General features: G+C 34.2%; 1 protein-coding gene across 1 annotated transcript in view; it reads left to right on the forward strand.

Annotated features, from left to right (window-relative positions):
* The window catches only part of LOC128169593 (uncharacterized), a 133,937-nt gene that overhangs the window by 74,865 nt on the left and 31,875 nt on the right, over positions 1-27,197 (forward strand). The window contains exons 7-10 of the mRNA XM_052835707.1: positions 12,876-12,947; positions 19,382-19,459; positions 21,269-21,336; positions 24,323-25,070. Of these exons, the coding sequence (XP_052691667.1) occupies positions 12,876-12,947; positions 19,382-19,459; positions 21,269-21,336; positions 24,323-25,070 (966 nt within the window). The remainder of the gene's footprint in view (positions 1-12,875; positions 12,948-19,381; positions 19,460-21,268; positions 21,337-24,322; positions 25,071-27,197) is intronic.

A 27,197-nucleotide genomic window follows, 5' to 3' on the forward strand; every position in this document is an offset into this window, starting at 1 on the left:
CTTTTGCGTTCTATGTAACGCACATTTGAATATTGGATTTTGTGCCCAAAATGATATGGCTAAACATTCAAAAATGCTAGGTCATGTATAGAATGCTTTTTAATACACAAAAGTCTTCCAAGTCACTTATAACTTTCATGCCATCATTTAAAGAGTTCAAAAGCAAGGTTATTGTAGCAGAAACTCTTTTTGCATTTTTTTTTTCAGCTGAACACAACCTACCATTTTCTGTGTCAGATCACTTTACAAAATTCAAAATCAGCAACTGTTACTTAAAATGCTTCTTTGCAATAAAGTATTACACATAAGTTTTAACACATATTTCTATTGTATATACCTATGAAATGCATGTTAAATATGTCGTTATGCGCTATGACCAGATTTTTTACTTTCCAAATCTGGTAATGACCAGATTTTCACATGTTGGAGGTTGGCAAGTATGCCCCATAATACAGCTGCAACCACGATAGGATAAAGTTCCAACAAAGCCATAGATAAGGGGTCATCTCCTAAATTTTGAATTTTTGACGGCCATTTTCCTTGAAACCATTTACCATCGTAGTAGCCTCCAAATCCCATGGTAGAAGAAGCATCTGTATATGAGCAAATATCAGAAGCGCTGGTCACATTTTCATTCAAAGAAAGACTTTCCATTCCATTGCTTTAAGAATGTCTCCCACATAACCCGATAATTTCTGCATTCTTTCGTTAAATTCACATGGTGATGTAATTTCTTTACAGAATGTGCCAATGTTAATTCGTAAATAGGAAGTAAACGATCTTCCTGCTTGTATTATGCGTGCTGCAAAGTTGAAATGGCCTAAGATACTAAGAAGCTCTCATTTTGTACATGAACGTTTTGACTTTAAAATCCCAATGAGGAAGAATAGGCGCTCTACTTTCTCTATAGGTATGCGTGCTTCCATCTTAGATGAGTCCAATATTATTCCCAAGTACTCCATTTCCTCACATGGACCTTTTGTTTTCTTCTCTGATATTGGAATGCCTAATTTATTGAACACCATTGTCAGCATCGCCATGCTTTGGAATCCTTCATCGCCTGTTGGGTCAATAGTTAAGAAATCATCTAACATCTTTTGTAGAAATCATATTTATCTCTCCACTTTATTCCATAGTAAGGTTCCACAGATGCCGATAAAGCCAATAATTTGAAAGCTTCCACAATGTCTGTCTTGCACATAAGTGAATTATCAGCTAATAACTTCAAAATATTAATAGCATCATCAATTCGAACGTACTGGAGTAATCTTCCTTATCAATAAGACTGTTGATACTGACTTCAGAAATGTGTTTATGAGGTGATGATAGATTGACTATCAATCTATATTTCTTCGAATTTTTTCCTTCCACCACACCAATCGGGCTTATACGATATACGTCATAGGGTGGCTTTTCAAAAGGTCCATCTAAGTATCCCTTGTCTAATTCATATTTGAGTAAATTGTCCACTACATCAGGATTCTTTCTAGCAGAATTTAGATTTTTCCATTCTAATATTGTAGCTGGTAATTGGGCAATTCCAGTGTCAAATCCTCTTTCCAAACCATTGATAAAAGTATTCACAAAATCTCTATCTGGGTGGTGTTCTAATTCAAGTTTAAAGGCCATGATGTCAATTGGCGTTACACATGTATTTCTCTTCACACAAGAATCCGTTTTTTGTATACCTGGTATGTATTTTCTAGTCACTGTTTCTCCATTGTATTTCTGTCTTTTTGTCTGACATCGGTTTTGCACTGAATAGATGCATGTTTCCCTAGCTTGCAGGCTGAGCAGATAATTATGAAATTATGAAAAATTACAGGATTGTCTGTTACAGCCATTTTCTCCATTCAATTTGAAATTATTACATATCTCTTTTCCTTTGTGTGTTATTCGCGGTCTGCCTTGAACATCAAGTTGATTGAATGATCCTCTGTATTTAGAATGCACAGGGTTATTTTGGACAGGATTTAATTTAGCTTTTGGGCAAAAATGAGCTGTGTGCGTCAAACTGTTACAGCTGTCACATCTAATCACAGTTTGACCCGCGAATATGGAAGTAAACAGTTAAGTGTCTCTAACTGACCAATCTACTCTTATAATTCTTTGGTCACCGACCAATTTTCTGGCTCATTTTCATCCCATCGTGGATTTTCACTTCATGTACAAACATTTTGAACGGGTTGGCTCGCCTGTTTTCGCTTTCTTCCAGTCATGTCTAGTCTATTAATATCACATGTAAGTAAAGGTTAAAAGTCAGCCGTGTCTTGTAAACACAACACACGTGGTTTAACGTTAGCCAATTACTCACTATAACACCTATCACAAAGTTGTTTATGTTCCGTGTTAATACTCCATGATGATAAATCCAAATAAATTAGGGTATATTCCAAAGGAATCGATATAATTATATATATAATATTATCGAGATTCACCTGTATAAATCTTTAAAAATCTTCTTCTCATAAACCGTCAGGCCAGGAAAGCTGAAACTTATGTGGAAGCATCCTCAGGTAGTGTAGACTCTCGGGGGTAGAGTGGGGCCACAAAAGGGGTCAAAGTTTTACATAGGAATATATAGAGTATATCTTTAAAATCTTCTTCTGAAGAATCATTTGGCCAGGAAAGCTGAAACTTATGTGGAAACAGTCTCAGATAGTGTAGATTCAAAGTTGTTAAAATCATGACCCCCAAGGTTAGGCTGGGGCAATAATGGGGGGTTGAATTTTAACATAGTTACAGTACCCGTGACGTTATTTTTTACAAGATAAACGATAGGATAGGATTCATGCATGATAAGATAGGATTAATGCATGATAGAACAGTATACATGCACGATAGGATAGGATTGATACAAAATAGGAAAGGATAAACACATGTTCATGATAAAAGTATAATCACTTTTAACAATCTTAAAGAATAAACTGATAAATTTGAGAAAGATCACATACGAATAAAGATTTTCGTGGAATTTCTGATTAGTAACAATTGCCGAGTTGTATATCATCGCTGTACCATTTATAGAAATGAATAAAAAATGACCAGTTGATTTTTTTTAACTAAAATTATGAGCTTAAATGATCAATAAATTTTTTGTTGTTTTCATAACCGAACACCCTAGCTGATTGCCAGGAATATTTCAGCCTGAGTTCAAATCACAAGGAAAATAGCGGGTTCAATTATGAAAATCCACCTCTTGTTTAAAGTGAATATAAAATCTATCAAATACATTTCTTTCTGTATAAGAAAATGATGCATTAAAATGAATTATATTACATACAAGTTGAATAAATATTAACGCAGATACACATTCCGCATACGATTTGTTAACATTGTTTTAAATACTACACACCCTAGCCGATTGCTGAGAACATTTCAGCCCGAAGTCAAATATCACATGGAAAATAACAGGTTCAATTAAAATACAACTCTGGTTGTTTCTGAAAAATATGATGCATAAAAAACAAATTAAATTGCATAAAAGTTAATGTTTACGCAGGTACACACTCCGCGTACAATTTCACATATTCAATATACATGTAAATATGTTACCTTGTTCCAAAGAACTTCGAAAGTTTAGTTTAATTTTTCATTTTCAATGCTTACATATATTATTTACATGTAATACTGATAAATTTTGATCCAAAATTTAAGAAATTAGTATCATGTTAGAATGCTGGATAGGATTTTACAATTCTTGATTGATAAATATTCATATACGGCGCACCGAATGACTTGCAACCATGAAATAAATTTACTTGCTTATGAAAAGGCGTGAAACGATTAAGTTAAACACGATAGGATAAACAGAAAAACTGTTAAAATTGAACGATAAACCTGCAGATAGGATGAACGCACAATAGGATAGGTTTAACGCTCAATAGAACAGTATACATGCATGATACGATAGGATTGATACACGATACGATAGGATAAAATTGTAAAAAATAAGGTTGCGGGTACTGTATATATAGAGTAAAGCTTTAAAAATCTTCTTCTCAGAAACTGTTAGGCCAGAAAAATGAAACTTATGTGGAAGCATCCTCAGGTAGTGTTCATTCAAAGTTGTGAAAAGCATGACCCCCGGGGGGTAGGGTGGGGCCACAATGGGGGTCCACTTTTAACATAGGAATATTTATAGTAAATCTTTAAAATCCCTTAATTTAAAAAAACAAAACAAAACATTTGCATAGAAAAGCTGTAACTTTAGTGAAAGCAACTTCAGATAGTGTAGATTTAAATTTGTTCAGATTTTGTTCAAATCAAAATCTTTAGGAGTAGGGGAAACTGATATTTTTTTTTTATGATCTACATGTATTACCTTGGAATCATTTAATTTCGTGGGGGCCAATTTTCGTTGATTGCTTAGATTTTACAGGTTCATGGGGACGTAATTTCGTGTATTCCCTTAAACCTTCATAGGAAATTTGACTTAATTACCCTTAGGCTAATTTATTAATTTGTGGTGGATGTTAATTTGTGGATGAGAGGTACCAAGGAATTCCATGAAAACTGAGCCGCCACGAATTCTAATGATTCCACAGTATACCACATTGTCCAGATATTTTTTATTATGACTCCATGAAGCTGATTTTTATCATGCATATTGTTGCTCAGGTGAGCGATGTGGCCCATGGGCCTCTTGTTTACTTATTTCTATCTATTGATGCAAAAAATGCATCGTATCACTAATCGCATTTGCGGTCTTACTTCTCCCAGATTCAAAAAAGCACCATGTTTTAGTCATTGATAGAGATTTAATCAGATTTTTAATTCAAATTAGAATTTTAATGGGGAAAATTTTGATATAACATTTTATTTAAAGGGGCATGGTCACGATTTTGGTCAAAAATTATTTTGTCAATTTTAATGTTTACAATGCTTTAGTAAGGCATTTTTAATAGGCAAACAACATTTGAGTGTCATTTGATGAGTTATAAGTGAGTTACAGAGCTAACAATTTTTCGATATGTAAACAAAGCGTTTGTTTACATTTCGAATGTCGAGGTAAAAATTCCAGTTTTAGACCTAAAATAAATGTGTTAATCGTTAGGACCTGTTTATTTATGCTTTAAATGAATAATAAGATAGACAAACCAGCTTTAAAAAGATTTTTTACTGGTATATTGAACCAATGTAAACAAAAACAGGGCACGAGCCTTTTTTACATGACGAAGAATTGTGAGCCCTGTATCTTGCTTAAAACTCAACGACTAGCACCCAAATTTCATTTGATCATAAGAAATGCATTCCTAAAGCATTGCAAATAATAAAAACGGAGAAATAAAATTTTACCAAAATCATGACCATGCCCCTTTAATAAAGCACCCATGTGAAGAGCAGTGCATTGTGTGACATTACTTGTATATTCCTTATAAGCTTTGTATTGAGTAAACTTGGCATACAGTCACCAAGTTTTAAGCAAAAAACAGAAGTGAAGCAAACATTGCTTGATTTGATTATAACGATTTTATGTCTTCATTATCTTAAGAGAGGTCAGGTATATTGTAAGTTGTAACCTTGATCTATCTGTCCATTTGATTTTAAATAAAAATAAAAATTCAAAATGTCAATCTTAGTGGTCATATGATGGGAAAAAATATGACATTTTTTCATCAAAACTTGGTTTACAGTTTCCACAACAGGCAAATCATATCGGGGGCATATGGGTGCATTAAGGTTTGAGAAGAAATAATTTCATTATTGGGGTCAATTTGGGCTGAAAATGTAATTTCTTTACAAATTACCTGATTCAAATGTGTTATTAACATTAATTGTCAGTATGTTAGTCATTTAAAAGGATATTAAGTGGGGTGTCCTGTTGATCTGCAATTAAGTTTCAAAATTCAATTGAAGTAATGAGTGTAATGGCAGACAACAAAAAGTGATGTTAGTAAGCAAAAAAAAAATGCCATTGCATTCAAAGCTTCTCTTACATTAACAATAATATTACAAAGGACAATAAGTTACTAGTTTGGGTCAATAGATGTTTGTGATGATGAGGCACTTGTGATGCTGGCATGTACATGTATGTACTAAGTTGGTTCACAGTACCTGTATGGTCAGTTATAGGTGTATTACCTGTTGAGAAAAACTAAAAATTAATGACAAAATCTGTATGTGGCATGTGGAATCTATCAAACAAAACACAATTATATTTAAAAATATGTATAATTTCTTTTTCAGAGGAAAATGTGATCAATACTGAGAGCATAGACATCTTGAAGGAAACTATTGCTGTCTCTGCAGGTGAGAGAGAGAGAGAGAGAGAGAGAGAGAGCAGTCTGGGCGGACTCCGAAAAAGGAGTTAACTTCGAAAATGGAGTATTTGGCACCGTCAGGCATTGCGATTTTCTCAACTTCCGTTTTGTAGCTAATGTAAATAATGGAGAATTGCCTCCCTTTCCCGTAAAAACGTGATTGAAAATAGATTAAAATCCTTCAGAAGCGTGAAAAAAATGGAAAGACTTAGAAATGGTTAATTTTAAAAATTATACATCAAAAGAAATGCGGAAATGTTTCGGTAAACAACAGGAAAAATACATACAAATATCAAAACTCATACGTGGTCGACCAGGACTTATAAGATAAGAAAATCAGACTTCAAATTAAAACTTGGAAGTATGTAGATTGGAATTTAAATGTTGCACTCATGTAAGTATTCAAGCCTTTAATATAGGTGATGTTTTTAAAAAAAGATATGACTAATTACGATGTATATACAACTTGAAGGTTTTAAGAAGTGCCGACTGGGCGAGTCAACGCGTGATCAAAAGAACGGTGTAATGACTACAAACGGGATAAAAAACTCACAGTAATAGTTTATTTCACACGCTAGCACATAAATAATCTTTAATAATAGTGAAATCATGGAAAAAACATTAATTTATTCACTTTTATTGACTTCGTCATCGGAAAGAGAATTGACCAACTTTGACAGCAAATAAAATTTGATTTGCCCAACGAACATATATTTTTGCCAAATACATTCTGTTGAAACATGTCTTGTAAAGCATTTAAACATATTTTCAGACCTGCATATGAATAATCCGCTTTGCACGATCAATTTTCCTGAGTGCCCTGTTTTCACGTAAAAATGTGATATTTTGATTAAATGCGCATGCGCCGAACTCCTTTTTCAGAGTATTTTTGCTTTTGAGAATTCACTTCTGTTCACTCCGTTTTCGGAGTCCGCCCAGACTGGAGAGAGAGAGAGAGATAATGAATAAAAAGAAGTGATTAGAGAGAAAGAGACTGCTTCAAACTGATAGCAGATCTAGAGTAGAGTTTACCGTTTTACTCTTGTATGTCTGTCTGTTTGTAACAAATTTTCAGCAGTTATTAATTGCAGATGCTTGAAAATTTCAACACATTTTTAAATTATGAATGTGATATGTTTGGTTTCTTTTCAGGGTTGAGATTCTGTCACATGACAAATTACATGATCACACCTCTTGAAATCATGAGAAAAGAATTGTCTGAATCTTTTATCACTTAGAAAACAATATTGGACCAGAATCAAAGAAAGATTTTTGAAATATATGGTGATAATGAACAGTGTTCAAAAATCCAAAATACAATTACAAATTAGGAGCAGAGCAAACACGATTATTAAGTAATAAAAAAGCATATACTCACATTTCTGACTAGTTTGGGTATGTTAACGGGTTACATAAGAACAATAACAAAGTTCAGTTAAGAGAACCTTTGTGTACAAGCTGTCACCAGCTAGTGACTACATTTATAATAATATAAAGACGCGCGAGTAATTTAAAATGATTATTAAAGAATCCTGAACAATTATAAGATGCACAAGTACAATATATCAAGTTAAAGAATTGAATTGTCTGAACAATTCATCCACCAATATTTACTTGCTTATCTGAGGCTCAAGTAAGCTTTCTGATCAAAATTTGTCTGTCTTAGTCGTCATTGGCATGGTCATTGTTGTAAACTTTTCACATTTTCATCCTCTTCTCCAGAACCACGGGTCAATTTCAACTACGTAAGCATCCTTGGGTGAAGAGAATTAAGTCTGTTAAAATGAAATGAAATACTTTATTTCAAGGGGAGATAACTGGGAAGTATTATGGCAAATCTTGCATGTAGGTACACACTTCAACTGGTACTGTATTGCATTGAGCAACAATGCTTTCAGATCAGTTTGTATCACATTTGCATAATACAACAAAGCTTCTGATTGGTGCATCTGGGAAGACCTGCCCAGTTCTATAAAGATAAAACATGCCGATTTGAAAATAACGTCATTAAATACAGGAAACCTTAATAACAAAGTTGTTTGATTCTTGTAGGGAAAAACTACTCATTGCAGTTAAAGACTATAACAAATAAAAATCAAATCGTATTTATGCAGACTGTATAGATGATGAGTTTATCAATAGATACTGTGTTAAACCAAAAAATGAGCAAGAACAAAACAACTAATTTCTGTAAATAGAAAATAAAGTTTAATAATTGTAAACTGCCTTATTTTTAGCTTTCAAAATACTTATTTTGTGTGTTTATCCGTTTTTGTCCGTGTTGTGAAATTTGTGTATAATCCGTTTTTATCCGTGTGTTGTGATTTGTGAAACTCAGTGTGTCTCATGCGGTTCGTGAAGAAACACAGTAGAAACTTCAGTGACTGTCAATCTTTTTCATGTTTTAGACCACCATGGAGTAAGTTAATGAACTTTAATAAGTTTGATAATAATGAAAATTCATAATTGTACATTCTGATTATTCTAAGCCTATAAATTTTGACTATTTTTATTATCTTTAAAAGAAAACATTTGATGTCGTCATGTTCATCTTTGTTTTGTTGTAGTTATTACCACTGTCTATCATCTAAATAAAACTATAAAAAACGATGGTAGAAGCGTTACACACCACAAGTTGATTTTGTGTCATTTGATGCTGCGATATTGTCTGTGCACATCATTTATGATGTGAAACAGTTTTTAAAAATGGTACACGACTAGAAAATTATAAATGCAGTAATACCATAACTTAATTAATAAATATGTACAAGCATTTGAATATCATTTTTTGAAAAACACTTGTCTGCTGCCGTCTATTCTGAAAGTGGTCTTGCCATGCTCTGAAAGTTCTCTGAATTAATCATCAATAAATCATTATTCATCGTGGCAAAACACAAATTTTGTGTCTATGAGAGAGGCTTTAGAAATTCTTAACAAACATTGAGACCTTCCATTTTTTGATTCAATGACCTGATTTGACCAATCAGATTAAAATAAGATGTTAAATCTGCTTGCACAAGTTTGTGATTTAACGTAAGTTGGTAGGCACAAAACGGCGCATAGTAATGCATGTTTTTATACCCCTCACAAACGAAGTTATAGGAATCACCTTGTCCATCTATCCGTCCATCTTTCTGTCTGTTTGTGCAATTGTGTCTGGTCCATATCTTTCTTATGGAGAAACATTGGAAGTTCTTACTTCACAGAAAGATTGCTTATGACCTAAGGTTGTGTCATGACCTTGACCCAAACTCATTTGGGCAAGGTCAAGGTCACTGGCAGAAAAAGTGCAAAATTTGTGTCTGGTCCATATATTTCTTAAGGACAAATATTGAAGTTCTTAATTCACATAAAGATTGCTTATTACCTGAGGGTGTGTCATGACCTTGACCCAAGGTCAATTGAGGAAGTTCAAGGTCATTGTTTCAAAAATGCTTAATTCCTGTCTGTGTTATGTCTTGTATTTATGGAAATATTAGAAGCTAAAATTTGACACAAAGCTTTCTTGTCTCAGGCCACATAAAATTTTTTTTAGATTCTCATCCCCGTCTCTCTGAAAATGGCCTGCCCCCATGAATTTGTGTGGAAAAAAAAATTTCGGAAAAAATCGGGCTCTGTGTATTCAGTCTTCCCATAAACTAGAGTTATCGTTACTGAAAGAGTTATCTGCCCCTTACAGCAGGTATGCTTTACTTCCGGGTATTCAAAGATGAGTAAGCAGTGCGGGAGTTTACAAATACATGTACGACTTTTCTTCCGACAAAAAAAAATTTGATAATGTTTAAAAACAGAAAAAATCAACAGTTGATTAAAATTAAAAAAAAAAAACAATTAAAATCAGTATATCATAAGAATGCAAAGAATATGTTTGATTACAATCAATAACATTTATAATGTGATGTACATATTTTTGATCAATCAGAGAACATTGCGGATGAAAGACATTTTGATTCTTAATTATCGAATCCCTTTGACGATTTTAGAGCTAACATCTAATAGAGCTAATGGATGTTGGTAATAGTGATATCTCTGTAAAACAACTTCACATGATACGCAGAAATGAAAGATGTTGTGAATATTAGAAAGGGCTAGAATTGAAAATCAAGTTTTTCTAGAAATCAAATATAGAAATATAAATTCCTAAAAAAAAAAAAAAACTCCTTATTTTTTCTGAGGACAACGCTGTTATATAGGGAAATTACGCATACATATAATTCTGAATAAACTCAGATAAACATGTATGAGACCCCAACTTAACGGGCTTGGATTTTGGGAATTTGTGAACTGATTGATTTTTTTATTTTTTAATTGTTTTTCGTCATGATTTTAGGTCGGTCTGCTCCCACTCTCACACACACACTTTTTCAAAATACAAAGTTTGCACAAGCCTGTTGAGATGTATCCGTTCAAAATGCCATGCATTCATGAAACATTTAATATAGACACAGTAAGTATTGGTATCTAACCAGGCACCGACAGTCATCAATTCAGGCAGCTGTATCTGTCATGTACGATGTTTAATCAATGACAACCGTTTGAATTTCTCAACAAAACAGATTCATTGTATTAAATAGATATTACAGGGTTAAGAGGAATGACAGTGTTGAAATTAGAGTTCAGTGCTATATTATTATATAGATTTCATCGAAATATGAATTGGTTTTCGGTTTAAAATAAGTACTTGTTTCCTTCAAGCCTTTGATGAGACTGCTTAAACACACCTTTTGTAGTTTGTTTGTTTGTTTTACTTTTAGTACCTTTATTACTTTTATCATTTATCACGGTGCCCTTTATATAATTGAGTTGTACTTTATATACGTGCCATCTATAGCAAACAAATTATGGTAAAGTGCGAGAAAATATTAAAGCTGATTTTAAAAAGAAATGCACAAGAGCGAAATTTAATATCAATTAGCCATACACATGAAAAATAATGTTTTGGAATGAACTATTAATTTAATATAAACGTGAATGTTGTCGATCAAAATCGTAACGCAACTTTATATTTTAAACATGATCGCAAATTATATGCGAAAAATTATGCAAAAGCTAGATTGCGAATGTTTTAATCCATTTTTCTCGTAAATTCGCATGATGAAATTGAAATTAGTCAATAATAAATTAAATGAAATCGATCAAGTGGAAGGATATAGTAATGACCGCCAATGATCAGTACAGATATGTAGGTTTAATGCCTATCTTTGTACTTCGACCTACTGATAGAATAAAAAATTCTCTTTATAGAGGTGGACACATGTATCAGCTGAAACCATTTGTACGCACTACATCGCAATCAATAGCATTAATCATTGGTAGGTTGCCGGCGCGTAACATAAAGGAGGGGGGAGGCAGGGAGCTCCCATCCCCCACTTCTTCTTGCAGCAGATAGTTTTCATAAGTTAACATATTAAAAAGTGAATAAACATAAAGTCGTCCCCCCCCCCCCCCCCCCCCCCACCACTTTTTGGGGAGCACCATCCATGTAAAAAAAAATTGAAATGAATCTGTAAAAAGAAGGAAATTAATAGTGAAATCGAAGTTATGATTAAAGATATGCAGAACAGTTTGCTATACCCCCTCCCCCAACACACAAGGATTAGGATTTTCATGGTTTTTTTTTTTTTGATGAACCAACCTCCCCCCCCCCCCCCCCCAAAAATTCAAAATGTTTAAATGTTAAATGGCTGCTTGACATATGGATTTCGTTTAATTCAAGTCATGTTTTTTAATGCAAGGATGCAAATGTCCTCATGCAATAACAGTAAACTTAAAATAAAATGGAATTAAAGGATAGAAATTGGTTTGTGTTCTCATATTAGCATTAACAGTTTTAAAAAATAGAGCAATTCTTAATTATATATAGAAAATGGACGATGAAATAGATTCCTCCAATATTTTCTATAATAGCAAAAATACACGCGTTATGATTTTTTTCTTGGCAGGGGGTATCAATTGTGAGCTTGCTCATAGTACCTCTAGTTAAAACTGTAACTCACTCATCATGATTGCATCATATCATTAGTTAGATTCAGTTGTTTTGTTGCTCAATGCAGTACAGTATCTGTCGAAGTGTGTACCTACTTGCAAGATTTAGGATAATATTGGAATTTTTTGCAGTTTAAAAAAAAATCTTCTTATAAAGAATTATTTGGCAAAGAAAGCTGAAACTTATGTGGAAGTATCTTTAGGTAGTGTAGATTCAAGTTTGTTCAAGTCTAGACCCCTGGCAAACAGCCCTGGTTACCATCATAAATTAAATGACTTTGTATACTGTGGAATCATCATTTTTCAAGGGGGGGGGGGGGGGGATTTAGTGGATTTTGTCGGTGACCTTAACCCATGAATATACATCCTAACAAATGTGTTTTCATATATTAATGTATCTTATTGTTTATCCACAACAAAGAGTTGAACACAAAAATTACATCCCAACAAACACGTAAGATTTAGGTTATCCTCGAAAAAATTGGGGCCCACAAATTGAAATGATTCCACGTACAGCATATTAAATGATATGCCTTATGAACAGAGCTGACACCATATGTTTAGGTGTCTGATTGTTGTATCTGTTTAGATGATTGTTGTATCTATATTTAATTACTTTTCCTTTAGTGGAGTCATCAGTTGAGGTGGATTTGAAAAATGCTGTTACAGTAGTCTCTAAACCAGTGCAAAAATTTACAGGTAACTTTGAACTTTAATAAAGATGATAATTTGAAATAATTTCCGTAGACGAACTTGCAAGAAAATATCCTGAGAATATTAAGTGCCTATATATAGTCGTTGCAAACCTTTTTTGTAACAAACTAGTAATATTTTGATTGTCTTTTGTCTTTTGTTTATCATTATTAATATAGGTTTAGTCACAAATGTTTTCAAGCATGATATTTTTTCTGGCTTTGTAAATCGCTGTAATATTGCTATACCTACTGTTCATTTTAAGATACTTGGTGAAACCTTTTTTTTTTTTACCAAAATGTACCATGTTAGACTATATTTTGTTCAACAAATGTTTAATTGACAAACTCGCAATGTACAAAATATTTACTGAAGGTTCACTTTCCATAACGTCAGACCACTTGCCTGTATTTGCAGAATTAGATCTCAAATGTACTCACCATTATTTAGTCCGCCCCAACTTACAGCTTCCAGCATGGCACAAGGCAACATCTGATAACATTGTACAATACAAAGAGCATCTCGAAACCCCCACAATAAAACTGATGGAGCGTGAAATCTATACTCCTGCTGATACCGAAGTATTCCTTACTGATCTTGTCAATATTCTTTTAGACTCTGCAACCGTTGCTATACCTCACTCTGGTTTCAATCCATACACGCGTCCGGGCTGGACTAGAGATGTCAAAGAACTACACACTAAAGAAAGACAATTGCGCCAAATCTGGATCTCAGAGGGTAGGCCTAGGGGGATGATACACGAATCATACCGCAATTATAAACGCGCTAAGAGACACTTTCGGACTGTCCTAGACATGGAATTCGAGAACCACATGAAAGGCGTATATCGCCACTTGGACGCAGCAGCTGAGTGCGATATATGCCTCTTCTGGAAACTGGTTAAAAAGCAGAAAAAGAGAACTTCACGCACGTATCCCGAAATTCACGGAGACGATGGTGCTATTTTCAAAGACCCTGAAGGTGTAGCTGAAGCCTTCGCAATGTACTATGAAAAAATATACACTCCCTCCGAAGATGACACCTTTGATGAACACTTCCGCCAGTTCATCAAAAGCAAGTACAGACACATAGAGGAAGAGTGTACTAAAGTTTCTGGAAATATCCCCGGCGGACCAATAACTACAGATGATCTCTCGCCAGTTGTTAACAACCTGAAGAGAAGAAAATCCCCAGGCCGGGATAGGATAACATACGAACATATTATCTTTGGGGGGAAGAAAGTACTTACTAGATGCATTGTTAAACTTTTTAATGCAATTATTCTACATGGGAAAATACCCCCAATATGGAAACAAGGGCTCATAGTTCCTTTGTATAAGGGGGGTGACAAACAAAAGACTTCTACAAATAGCTACAGACCAGTTGCACTGCCCTCTTGTTTTCTTAAAATTTTTGAAAATGTTCTTAATAGTAGAATATCAAAGTATGTTTTAGATAGTCAATACTTTCCAAACAACAACAAGGTTTCCAAGAAAAATTAGGTTGTTTAACCGCATCGTTCAACTTGCAAGAGACTGTTATAATCTAGAGCAGGGGAGTAATGTTTTTGTAGGTTTTTTAGATAGCTCAAAGGTATTTGACACTGTCTGGAGGCATGGTCTCCTCTTCAAGCTGTACAACTTAGGTGTTACTGGCAAGCTTTGGACAATTATTAATGACTGTCACAGTAATACATCTAGTTCTATTGTTGTTAACCAAACTCAGTCAAGATGGTTTAATGTTTTGCAAGGCGTACGACAAGGTGGGGTGTTATCCACATTTTTGTACTTAGTATTTATTAATGATTTAGTCAATAGCATAGAGCAACTTTACACATGTACAAAGTTACTAAACATTATATGTAACTGTCCTTCTCTGGCTGATGACATATCATTGATTGCTTTAACACCAAACTCTCTACAGAATATGTTGGATGTAGCAAATACCTATTCCAGAAGATGGCGATTTAAATTTAATGCCAACAAATCCAGTATTCTGCAGTTCCGTTTGAAAGGAAATCAGCTTAAAGAAGGTAGCATATGGACTCTAGGCGACACTCCTGTACCATGTTCAGACTCCTGCACCCATCTAGGCATAATCATCAACAGTAAATGTTCTCTGTCAGAACGGATACAGTACAGGCAACGCGGATCCCGTATTGGCCCGCGTTACCGTCACGGTATTTTTATCGTTCCCGCGATACACCATCGCGGTTTTTGATCGCGGTATGGATTGCGACCGTGACGACACCGCGACGGTGTGATTTACCGTTATTCCTGCTGCTGCTTGTTGTTGTTACTTTACCTGTACTGTACATTACAGGCAATGCAGGTCGCGTAAATCCACGTCAAATATGCCACTTCAGATTTAAGCATAACAGCTGCATTGTAAATAAATTGTGGTCCATATTATTATAAAGTTAATAAATTATATTTATAAAATAGAATTTCATGAAATCGGAAACTACTTTCGAATTACAACATAACATGATTATTATCTATTTTGTGATGTGTAAATAAGAACACATATCTTTGTATTTGACGTGCTTATTTCGGTTATTATTTCTATAAGTTGATAATCCTGTTTTTATAACAATCTTAAAATTAAATATTTTCATTAGATGAACTCGTATCAATGCAGAGCAATTTCATCTTCTCGCGACACGCATAGCGCCGTAAACTGTCAATACATGTCTATGTTTTAAATTGAGAAATGAACAAATGTCGGGAATCAACTAACAAATCTATTTTTCCATTCAATAATAAAATTATCATTCATATAATTGAGTTGGTGCTGCGTTAAAGCACATGGAATATAACGTGTTATCAGTATGCGTTTCCTGTGTATACATATAAAGTTTAAGTCACGATCATTTTCTGTGTATACATGTAGTGATTAACAAACTCAGGGTAGAAAACGACATGCCCTTGAGGGTTTTCACACCTATTCAAGACAAAAGAAAAATTCTATATCGCGTACGGCTTCGTCTAATCGCACAACACCTTACAGGAGAGAGAGAGAGAGAGAGAGAGAGAGAGAGAGAGAGGGGCGCGTTTAGGCGTAATTTAACGTACACTGATGTGAAATATACTAAATATATCCAATACTAAATATTCATAAAATTAGTATTCTAAAAAGAATATGGTACACTGTGATTAAATCCATCATGCAATTTCAGATTTGAGTCCACGTGCTGCACCTGTCAATCAAATCAGCCCGCTAGCTCTACCACGTGTTTCCTCCATGATAAAGTTTCGTTCTATTAGTTTTATTTTTAATCAAGAAAATTAGAAGTACGTTTAACAGTTAAGTTTATTTTACAATGTTCGTGGTGCATGATATGCTGTGTTTGGAAAGTTTAATTCGTTGTGTTTTTTCTCTATCTCTCATTTAGTTTATAATGGAGGTTTTTTACGGGAAGGAACATCTTCAACACGTTTATCGGTTATATAACGCAGTAAAATGATTCAATTATTTGATATAACTATTAGTAAACTTGTTTGATATGCATGTAGAATTCTTCTTGGTCAATCGTTACACAGATTATCTACCGGACTCATTCCTGTGTATTCTGTGCGTTCAAGCGTAGAGTGATTTCCTGTCAATGCGACGGTTTCACACCTTTGTGTAAAACAATTAGGACTAAAGTCAAATGAAGTTAACTTCGATAGTCAAAAAGCGGTGGGGGGATGGGGGTAAGGTTACGATAACAGGAAACGGGTTTACATATTTGTAGTAGCTTTCAATAAAATAACATGTACATGCACACATAAAATGATATCAATACATTTACTGAAATGTTTAAATGTTTTTTTATCGGCATGAAATATCAGCAGCAAATCTTTCAAAACATTTTCTTAATTTCTTTGAAATGTGTAAGAACATAAGAACGGTTTAACAAAATTTCCTTCTAAAAAAAAACAATATCTAGTTATTCTGTTAAAAGAGAGAGAGAGAGAGTTAGAGAGAGAGAGAGAGAGAGAGGGGCTCGGTCGCGACCTCCGTCACGGCGGGTAGCTGGTACACCATCACGACACCAAGACATGGGATACCCACAATATCTTTCGATTACATAATTTTATGCAACTCTGGGTATCTCTAAGGCTCCTTACTCTCTACTTGTTATAATTCAGTTCAGAGAGATACACGTTAATTTGATTTTTCGCATTACAATGAGGCGTATTCGAAGGTGGCAAAGAAGTTGATGAGGAAGGAGAGGCTGGTAGACACTCGGTCATACATGTACCTAAAGTAACGTAACCCAAATTCACTAAAACATGAATTCACAAAAAATGTTCTTTACACGTAGAAGACCTTGTAAGAAATGAACGGAACGTGCTAAAAATACCGGGTTGGTAATTTTATAGGAAGCCCTAATTTTTAATCACTTGCTCATCATTAGTTGACACGCATGGACTTCAACAACAAACATACAAATGTAGGCGGACCAATTAATTGTTAAGAAAACACAATCACACTGCGTACACATTTATAATTTTATTTGCAATTAAATCATTTCATGATAATTTTTAATTTAACGACCTTTTTAAAATATGATAATGGATTCGAAAATATTTTATTTGCAATTGCTCCACAAGAATTAAATTAAATACTTTTATAGTTTATTTAATAGCTATGAAATAAAAAAAAATAGTAAAAAAGACTCCAAGTATTTCGATTATAATCTCTGTCAAAATCTGGTTAAATATCGTCATTAAATATAAGGAATCATGCAATTTATTTGTCATTCGGGGAGATAACTCCCGCTTGTATACGATACTTTTCCATCGATAATTTTACCGTGGCGGGGACAGGTAGATGATGAGTTTACCGTGATGGGAACGCGGTATACCTGTCTCACCTGGCCGATCACCTCGATGTGTTTATACCGTGACGGGGCGCGGGAAGCACGGGATCCGCGTTGCCTGTACTGTATAATCCGCCTGCAGGAAGGGTAGAAACTCATTCTATGCCCTCACAGATATTGGATCCCCGTACCTTAATCCTTTAACGTTAGCCAACCTATACAAATCCGTAGTCCTTCCATCTGTTTTGTACGGCTGCGAACTCTGGAACAATCCTACCGCCGCTGATTGCCAACTCCTTCAAGTTTTCCAGCACTCTATCTGTAAATCGGCGCAGAATCTCCCAAGTTGAACAAGACATGTGTGAAAGCCTTCTCAATATCCTTCCTATTTCTACAGAAATAGACACACGTAAACTTCTGTTTTTTGGACGACTGTGCCTGATGTCCTACCAAACTCTTCCAAAGCAAATTTTTCTCGTAAGACTGTTTTCCTACTTTGAGGGATTGGGGAAGAGCCAACGCGGATTTGTTCCAGATGTCATAAATTTAATGAACACTTACGATCTCCTGACTTACCTGTATCAGTGGGTTGAGAGCGGTTCCTTTCCATCCAAACTATCCTGGAAAAACATTGTAAGATCTACTACCATCAGAGTTCACAAAGACCTGCGACAGTACCGGATGTCTAATGACATAGACTTTTCTCGATTTCTGGCAGTCTTTAATGAACAGGATCCTTCTAACTTCTGGCGAGCACCGAAGAACTGCTACGAGATCCGGTTGTGGAAACTTATCTGTAAACTTGTGACCGATCGTCCTCAGAGTTCTCTGAATGTGTGTCATCTGTGTGGTGCACCTTTCTTTAACCTAGCAGCACATGTTGCATGTTCTTGTGCAACAACCCTCGGCACTCGAAACAATTGGTGGACTGATATTATAAATAACTTTACCATCCATCTGTCTGCAGAACTGTGTGCCCTCCCTGACGACGACTTGCTCCTTATCCTCTTGGGTCGGCAACCAAACACGGAACTGGACGCATATGCCACCGAGACTTTCCGTATCAAGAACTTTAAGCTGATACAAGATACTTCAGCCCATTATAATCAGCTCATGCGTCGTCATCATGATGTAACGAATAGGGTCAATTAGTAAACCCTGTGTCGTGACCTGATAAACATGTATATAACATTCGTTAACTTTCATTTTGTGTGTTTGTCCTTGTTTCTTTTTTTTCCTCTGTCTTTCTTCACTTTCTCTGTAATTGCTGATTTGTATTGGTTAAATTAATTGTATTCATTTGAAATTATCTCAGTCATGAGGAAATAAAGTATGAATGAATGAATGAAAATTAGTCAATATAAATCAATTTTAGCCTGCTGATTGCGAAACAAAGTCATCAGGAAAGATCTGGTTTACAGTTCATTTTTATTTAAATTCAGAAAATGGCTTTTAATTACCAGGAAATACCTTAATGAACTTTGATTTTACTGAAAATACAGTAGAATTTTCTGATTGCTAATTAGCAAATTAAATGCAAGCAGAAGGCCAAAATTTTATTGAAATTTATTTCCTTTTTTGCATTGATCAAAATATATTATATTACTTGATTTTTTCTATTACTCTTTTACAGGATATACCTGTCATGTATGTGAAATTCTTTTTCGCCATGAATCATCTTTACAAAGGCATAACTTGTCATGTCATACAGGTAAATGCTATTATTACAATTATCATGGTATTAAACCTTACAATAAAACATAGTGATAGGCCTAAATGTATTAGGGTCTTTTGTTTCTAAAGGAAGACCCTCTTGTTATTCTATTGTTTCTTCTTAGAGTCTTCTTGATACTTGATAGTAGAAAAAGTTTAGCTTATGACGTCACTTCCAGTTCGAGATTTTGATAATTTAGTGAATTTTTATGGACCATTTTATCCATATATCTTCTCCAAAACTAATTGTGATAGAAAATTGAAACTTTCAGTGGTAGTAGATAAATGTCTGTAGATGATCCTATTTATTTGATATTTTGATAGATGCACAAGGTGCAGAAGTTCGCCTGCGCTTAAAAGTTGACACCTAATTTTTTCATGAAATTTCCCACATTTTCTGCACTAACTTTTAATGTGTTGAGTCTTTTTATAATAACTCTTTACAGAGCAATAATTTGTTATTAATGATAGAGGCAAACGTGTTCATTGAAAGGCTGTGTATCCATACAGTACAATACTTAAATCATTATGTTCATTATTAGGGGTTTCAAGGGGCCAGAGGTCTAAAACTTTTATCAATAATATCTAAAAACGGAGAAATATTTTTAAAAGCTGGCAGAGGAAAAGTTGCTCAGAATACTGTTCTTAACAAAATGCTACCTAAAAGATTTTTACTGGTGGCCTCGGTAAGGAGTTTAAGGGTACGCCCCTAGATATCTGTAGAACGATCAACAATTCTTCAAGACTTGTTGAACAAAATATGTTTGTATTTTCTAGACCTTTTATTTGATATCAAGAAAAAGGGGCTGACCCTTTCAAGTTAGGGCTAAGAGGTTTTACTGAGTGATAATTTGTTATTAATCATAGAAGCAAGAAAGAGCTTATTAAGCTGAATTTAAAACTGAAATTCGTTATAAAATCAGACTATGCATTACAGAGATACTTGGGTTAAAGCATTACAGAGATACTGGGGTTAAAACATTAATTTTACTGAAAAATTTTTATTAAGTGTACTTTGCTAAGAAAATAATTTAAAGTTCAAAGTTAATTTAAATCATACAAGAAATAATTCGATATTTGTTAAGTCGTTCTTGAACAAATTTGGATTTTTGTTTGGTAAGAGGTTATTGAAATTGTGAAGATTTTAGTAAATTGACTAAATTAATACTTAGAATCATTTGGATTTTGTTAAGTCGTACTAAGAAGCATTTGACTTTTTTTATCTTTTTGTTTCAAATACACTTGTTATTTATTTTAGAAATCTGCTTTTTACAGGAACTTCAATTCCGCCATCTCACTGGTTTGTATCAAATCGTGGGAATATAAAATCGTAAACATGGAAATTTTCCCCCTTATTTCTTGTAGTTTTCAACTCTCAGAGAATAATGGCGAGATTTTAAAATCCGGGAAGGATGCTTCTTGCTATTTTACGCGGATATGAATTTCACACAATTAATTAGGAATTTACAGTGCTTTCGGCATTAACGTTGCTTTGCAAAGAGGTTTGCTCTAGTTAACTTTTATTTTTCTATTGTCAGGTGCCAGATGTGTTTGGTTTCAGTTGTGTTTGGTTTGAGATGTGTAAATTGTGAGATATGTCAAGTACGAGATGTGTCAGGTGTGAGATATGGCAGGTGTATTATGTGTCAAGTGTAAAATATGTCAGGTGTGAGATGTCAACTTCCCTTCTAATGCAGATATATACCTGGTACCTTTTTGAGACCTAATTATCTGCATATGGGGTTTTAAATTACAGTTAAGTGATATATAGCACTTATAAAGTTCCCCATTTCTTTTCTTTTTTCAGTCAATGAGGAAAGGACTGCACAAGTTTGTTCTTCTGATAATTGTTTTGAGGAACCAATAATAGAGACAGTAAGTAGCAACTACCTGAAATTAACAAAGTAAACATAATTTTAAACAACCTAGATGTGAACTGACATTGTTATAGCTGCAGACACAAACTTCAGTCCCCCCCCCCTCCCCCTTTCTTAAAAAAAGGGAAGCTTAATTAGATTGATAAAACTATTACAGTGTGATGATGCAGTCAGATTATTATACCTCATTATAATAATTCTATGTAACACCTCATCTGATTGGTTCTAGACAGTCACATGCACGGTCAGTAAAACTTCTTATTTCCATGTCATGTTCTTCCCGTTCGGCAGCCTCGTGCTCTTTTTTGCAGGAGTTAGCACTTGCTAAATGAAAACTCCTGAGAGCAATTTAATGATGTCACAATAGGTGGCAGGGGACAGTTTTTTTGATACAATTCACTGTAGCCAGGGGATGTGTGTCTACGGAACTCTGTAACTAGAATGTTCTCAGTTCCCATTCAGCACAAATACCTTTAATTCACTCTTTCTGAAGAAAATTACTAGTCAAAACCTGTAAAATTCTCTACCTACTGGTTTTTATGAGATTTTGACCCTTTCATATTTTGCAAATTTTTCATGATTTTTCAACTTTTTAGACCTCCCCCAGCTAATTCCCTGCAAAGGGTTGACCTTCCGTACCGCGTGCATGTTGCACCATCACTTGTCAGAAACTTATCGGGGTATAGTTTACAATGTCCCATCCACCTACTTTTCATGTTATTTTGTCTCCTGTCTGTAACTTGCAATTTCACTGTGTAAAGTCACTACAAGAGTCATAGCCGCAGGTTTCGCATTTTACTTCTGATTCTCATGTACCTAACATATGGGGCCTACATATTGGATATCAATTTCAACAAGAGACACCCCTCTAGCTAATAATAATCATTAAAAATCATTTCATGAATTCAAGCAACACTTATAAGCCTTCAAGTACAGCAACTCTCAATTTTACAAAAATATTGACGGTTACTTTATCCGAAACTGTCCCTTGCTACCTTTAACTTACACTAACATTCTCGGAAAAGTCATCATGTCTCAAAATTAAACAGCTTATGTTATTCTGAAAAAGTACACCACATATTGCCGATTCCATTGAGGTTTAAGAAATTTAAGTGAACCCACCATTTCCACTTTCCTCTATTTAACACAGATTCATAGGGCTCTCCATAAATAAAGCATCTTTACCTAATCTTTTAGAGGTCAATTGTTGTTCAACCTCCTTAAAAAAGAAACCTTATTCAAAACTACATACATCTACTTGATATTATCATGATAAAAGCATCACATCACTTAGAAATACCATTACATGTATACCCTCTCCCTATCTTTTGATTTTCACAAGAAGCATTAGTTTGAACACTTTAACCTAATTTTATAAAACTTGTGGCAATTTCCTTGAGTAATTTCTCGCATATACTTGAAAACAACCATCACTGATATTTAAAATTGATCTTTTTTGGTAAATGGATGATTTGTAGCATTTTTATTCACAAAAAGACATGCCGCCATACATGTGATTTCTTGTTTTCATGAAAAAGTAAGCCTATAATCAAATTTAGTGGATATCTTATATATTCTGGTTTCTAGTCTCCTTTTCACTTTGCTAAAATTGTAAAATCTACAAGTGTGATGTCTGCCTTTTATTAAAATGAAATTCAACCACACCCGGGTACCTGGGGACGGATGAGAATTCCATGAAAAATGTTCAAATTTTACATGTTTTTCTACATTTTTGATGCATATATACAATCAAATGGTAAAAATATATTGTTTTTTATGATCCTTTCAAGAAGAATTATCATAGCAGATGTTATTTCATGGTCAAATGTACATTTACATATCTTACATGTTATGGTAATGGAGTCAATTCTGTAAATACATCTAAAATATCATTTTTGGATAGGAAGGAGCAAAAACTTGATTTTTTGACATATTGTATACTTTGATAACTGCATTTGTCTACATGTAAAGTTCATTTGAAATAAAAAGATGCTGTTTTAAAAACTTGGGTCATATAAGTCAGGTGGCTTAATGTTATTTCATAAAATCAGACCGCAAAATGGCTGCAAATTCATAAATTTAATGATTCAATTCATCAAAACTGTTTTAAAGTATTTATTCTTATCTCAGTAATTAACTTAAGCTTATTTATTGTCATCAGGATAGGAAATACCTACTCTCTAAGCCAATTTACTCTAGTGGTGGTCATTCTACACATTTAAGAGGGAGTTACTCCCCTTGAATATTTTTGCTAATAAATCATGTAATGACATCTATAGCCATTAAAAAATCATCCATTTTCACAAAATATATTAATTACTTATGGTACAAAATCCACTCAAAATTACACTGAAATGAGAAATCTGAAAATACCATGTAGTTTTAAAGGTGGCACGGGACAGTTTTTTTTATACAAAAATATTGACTGTTACTTTATCCGAAACTGTCTCTTGCTACCATGATAGCATATATTGTGGAACTGTTCAAACAAAAGAAAAGAGATTCAAATTGCTGTAATTATTTTTTTAGTAAAATTATAATTTATTGCATGAACATTTGGGAGATAAGAGGAACGTTACTCATTTTAAATGTCTGTGTAATGCATTTAAATGTCAATGATTCAGGAAAATTCCATGAACTTTGACTTGTAAAGGCTTATATTGTAAAGGTGATTTTACGCGGATATTAATTCCTCGTGTTTAATTAGGAATCTACAGTTACCGGTACTATAGTTCTTATAACTGTTGCTTTTATAAAAAAAAGTATTCCCTTGAGACATGATATATTGAACATAAACACTTAAAATATCATACACACTAAAACACTAACATACACAGTAGCAATGCTAATCATGCTATATCCCCTTCCCATTGAACAGCACAAGGGGATTATGAATTTTAATATTAGGGCAACTAAAAATGTTGTAAGCATCAGAATTTTTTAACTGTACTGTTTTAATTATACCACATATATAATTTTTGTAGAATGAACTGGATGTAGAGAACCTTTGTGCATTGGCCATAATGGGTCATTTCCATCAATCTTCTGACCAGTACTTTAGACATGCAGCTGCTGGCTCTCAATGTACAAGCAATAGTCTAATTGCTATAGTTGCTTCTCATGTGAAATCAGTTGACAACTGGAACTCTGGATTTATTGATGAAGTTCTTCTTGAAGGTGATAAACTTCACCTTACTGTTCTCAAGAAGAAAAACTGGCCATTTGGTAGAAAAGAATCAAGGATAGACATTGATGAAATCCCTGAAAAAATAAGTTGTCAAATTGATGGATGTAAAATAGAGGCTAGTGTTGGAGTTTTGCAAGAAGCAACCTTTGCTCTCTCTACAGAAATTGATAGCACTGTTAGAACAGCTCTGGAAAGAATGCCAAATCAAAGTTTCATTCTTAGAATGTTTGGATCATGCACAGCAATCATCAAGAGGGAAAATCAACAATATTGCATATTTGATCCTCATTCTAGAAACCCTTTTGGTTTCATTGATCCCAATGGCTTTGCTGGTCTGTTTTATTTTGACACTCTGTTAGATATGATAAGATATCTTAAGAGTAATGTTGGAGAAAGAGCAGAGCAGATAGACTTATTTCCTGTTTTTGTCAACTTGTTGAATTCAGATGCATTTGAATTTGAACCAAGTCCATCAAAACCTGAACATGGAAATGCCCGTGAGTTACCCATGCAGGAAAATTTTCAGGATTTATTGACAAACACAAGTAAGTGTCTATTTCTTATGAAAGAACTGTCGAGTAAGAAAAGCATGTGTAATTACGTCTCCCAATTAAAGTTTGGAGACTTACATGTATTTTTTTTGTACGGATACTTCTTCATTTTGTTCTTTTTTCTCGCTCTGAACATAATTGTATATAATCTAGGATATGATAGACCTGCATAGTTGTGCGCCCTGTTTTAAATTTTTTTATTTGGGTCTGTCAACCATATTTTTGGGGGGGTCAAATGGGAGTGGGGTCTAACATTGAATCCTATGGAAAAATTTGAACATCATATTTTAAATAGTTATACTCAAAAATCATTAAAGATATTGACATGGCATCTTCAGATGCATATATTGAGTGTTATGGGCAATATGTAATGGTACATTAGATAAAGTCCCTGGGGTCATCCCCAACCCCCAGGTTTGGGAAATTATTTAATATGTCAAAAACTGTTGACATCCTCACCCCTAAACCATATATATTTTTGTTCCTTGTGTAATGGGACATCATATGGTATATAGTTTATGACCATAGGGGGGTGGTTCTGTCCCTCCTGAAACAGAAAGTGCCATAATATCTCAAAATCCATTTAGAACCCCACCCCAAAGTATATACGTTCTTTGTGTCAAGAAGCATCAAATGGTATGTAGGTCATGGGCCCCTGGAATGATCAAGATTTTAAAACAGTATTAAGATTTTAAATCAACAAAGGCCGAAACATGAATGCCATTTAATAAACATAAAGTATCTTATTGATGAAACATCAAGACCAACATTTTTAGCTCACCTGAGCTGAAAGCTCAAGTAAGCTATTCTAATAACATTTTGTCTATCGTCCATCTGTCTGTGTGTAAACTTTTCACATTTTTAACATCGTCTCGAGAACCACTGGGCCAATTTCAACCAAACCTAGCACAAAGCATCCTTAGGCTAAAGGAATTCAAAGTTGTGAATATTAAGGACCACGCCTTTTTACAAGGGAAGATACAGACCCTGAAACTTGCTACTACACCAGTTGCATGGTTCGGTTTGTTACGCTTCTTGCACGGTACGCTTTGCTAAAAATAGCTGCACGCTTTGTGACTGTTTGCGCGCTTTATTTATGAGGTAAGCGTGGCCTGAACGCTTTGGTTTTTCTTGATATATATTTGCGTTTAGTTTTTGTCCGATATATTTCAGCAAAGTGGTAATCATGACAAGAATTTTTCTTTATTTATATGATATATTACAAATGTATTTCAATCTATTTAAAATCAGAACTTCCATCCGTTCCCCCGTTTTTGATACGTTGCGTGAAACGTGTACTCAGTGACAACCGGGAAGTGGGGGTAATTTTAATTTTGATTAGTCTGTGATTATTAGTATTTAATTTTAGATAAATGTAATTATTATGATAGATACTAACAAAAATAATACGAGGGAAAAAGACTCTGATTGCAAGTACATGAGTTATATAATCATGAAGTCGGAAGTAAATTATTGTTGAATAATTTCAAATAGGAACACTTATTAAACATTACTCATGTACTTGCGATCAGAGTCTCTCTCTCTCTCTCTCTCTCTCATAGAGTGTATGTAATTTTGTGCAAACCATTTGGAATTATTAGATTTTTATTTTTATGAAATTCAATTATTTTAGACTCATGGTTTTCACAACGATTTCAACACAATAACTAAAAGTTTGTACAGTAGACGATGTATTCACATTGATCTCGACGGTTCAAATTTTGACGTTTTTTCACATCACACATATTAGATCAAAAGAGCTGTGTTTGTGCTTATATGAACTTGCAAAATGTTATTATCTCATTCAACTATTTACAATATAATTAATCAGTTTTTTGGTACGTTAATGTACCCGGTAAATGATATTTTTATCGCAAGTTAATATGTGTGAAAATCCCTCATGTATAGAGTCGCTGAATTGTCTTATGGATCCACGCGCCGATAGTCTTACATGTAGTTGTTTGTGTACATATCTACAATCAGTTCTTTTGTTTTTTTAACTCGCCGAGACGAAGTCAGGGGGAGCTTATGCTGTACCCTCGGCGTCGGCGTCCGGACCTGGTTAAAGTTTTTGTTGCAGGTCCTGTATCTAAGCTATTACTTGTCCTATCTTCACCAAAC

The sequence above is a fragment of the Crassostrea angulata genome, unplaced genomic scaffold (assembly GCF_025612915.1).
Source record: "Crassostrea angulata isolate pt1a10 unplaced genomic scaffold, ASM2561291v2 HiC_scaffold_153, whole genome shotgun sequence".
Taxonomy (NCBI): domain Eukaryota; kingdom Metazoa; phylum Mollusca; class Bivalvia; order Ostreida; family Ostreidae; genus Magallana; species Magallana angulata.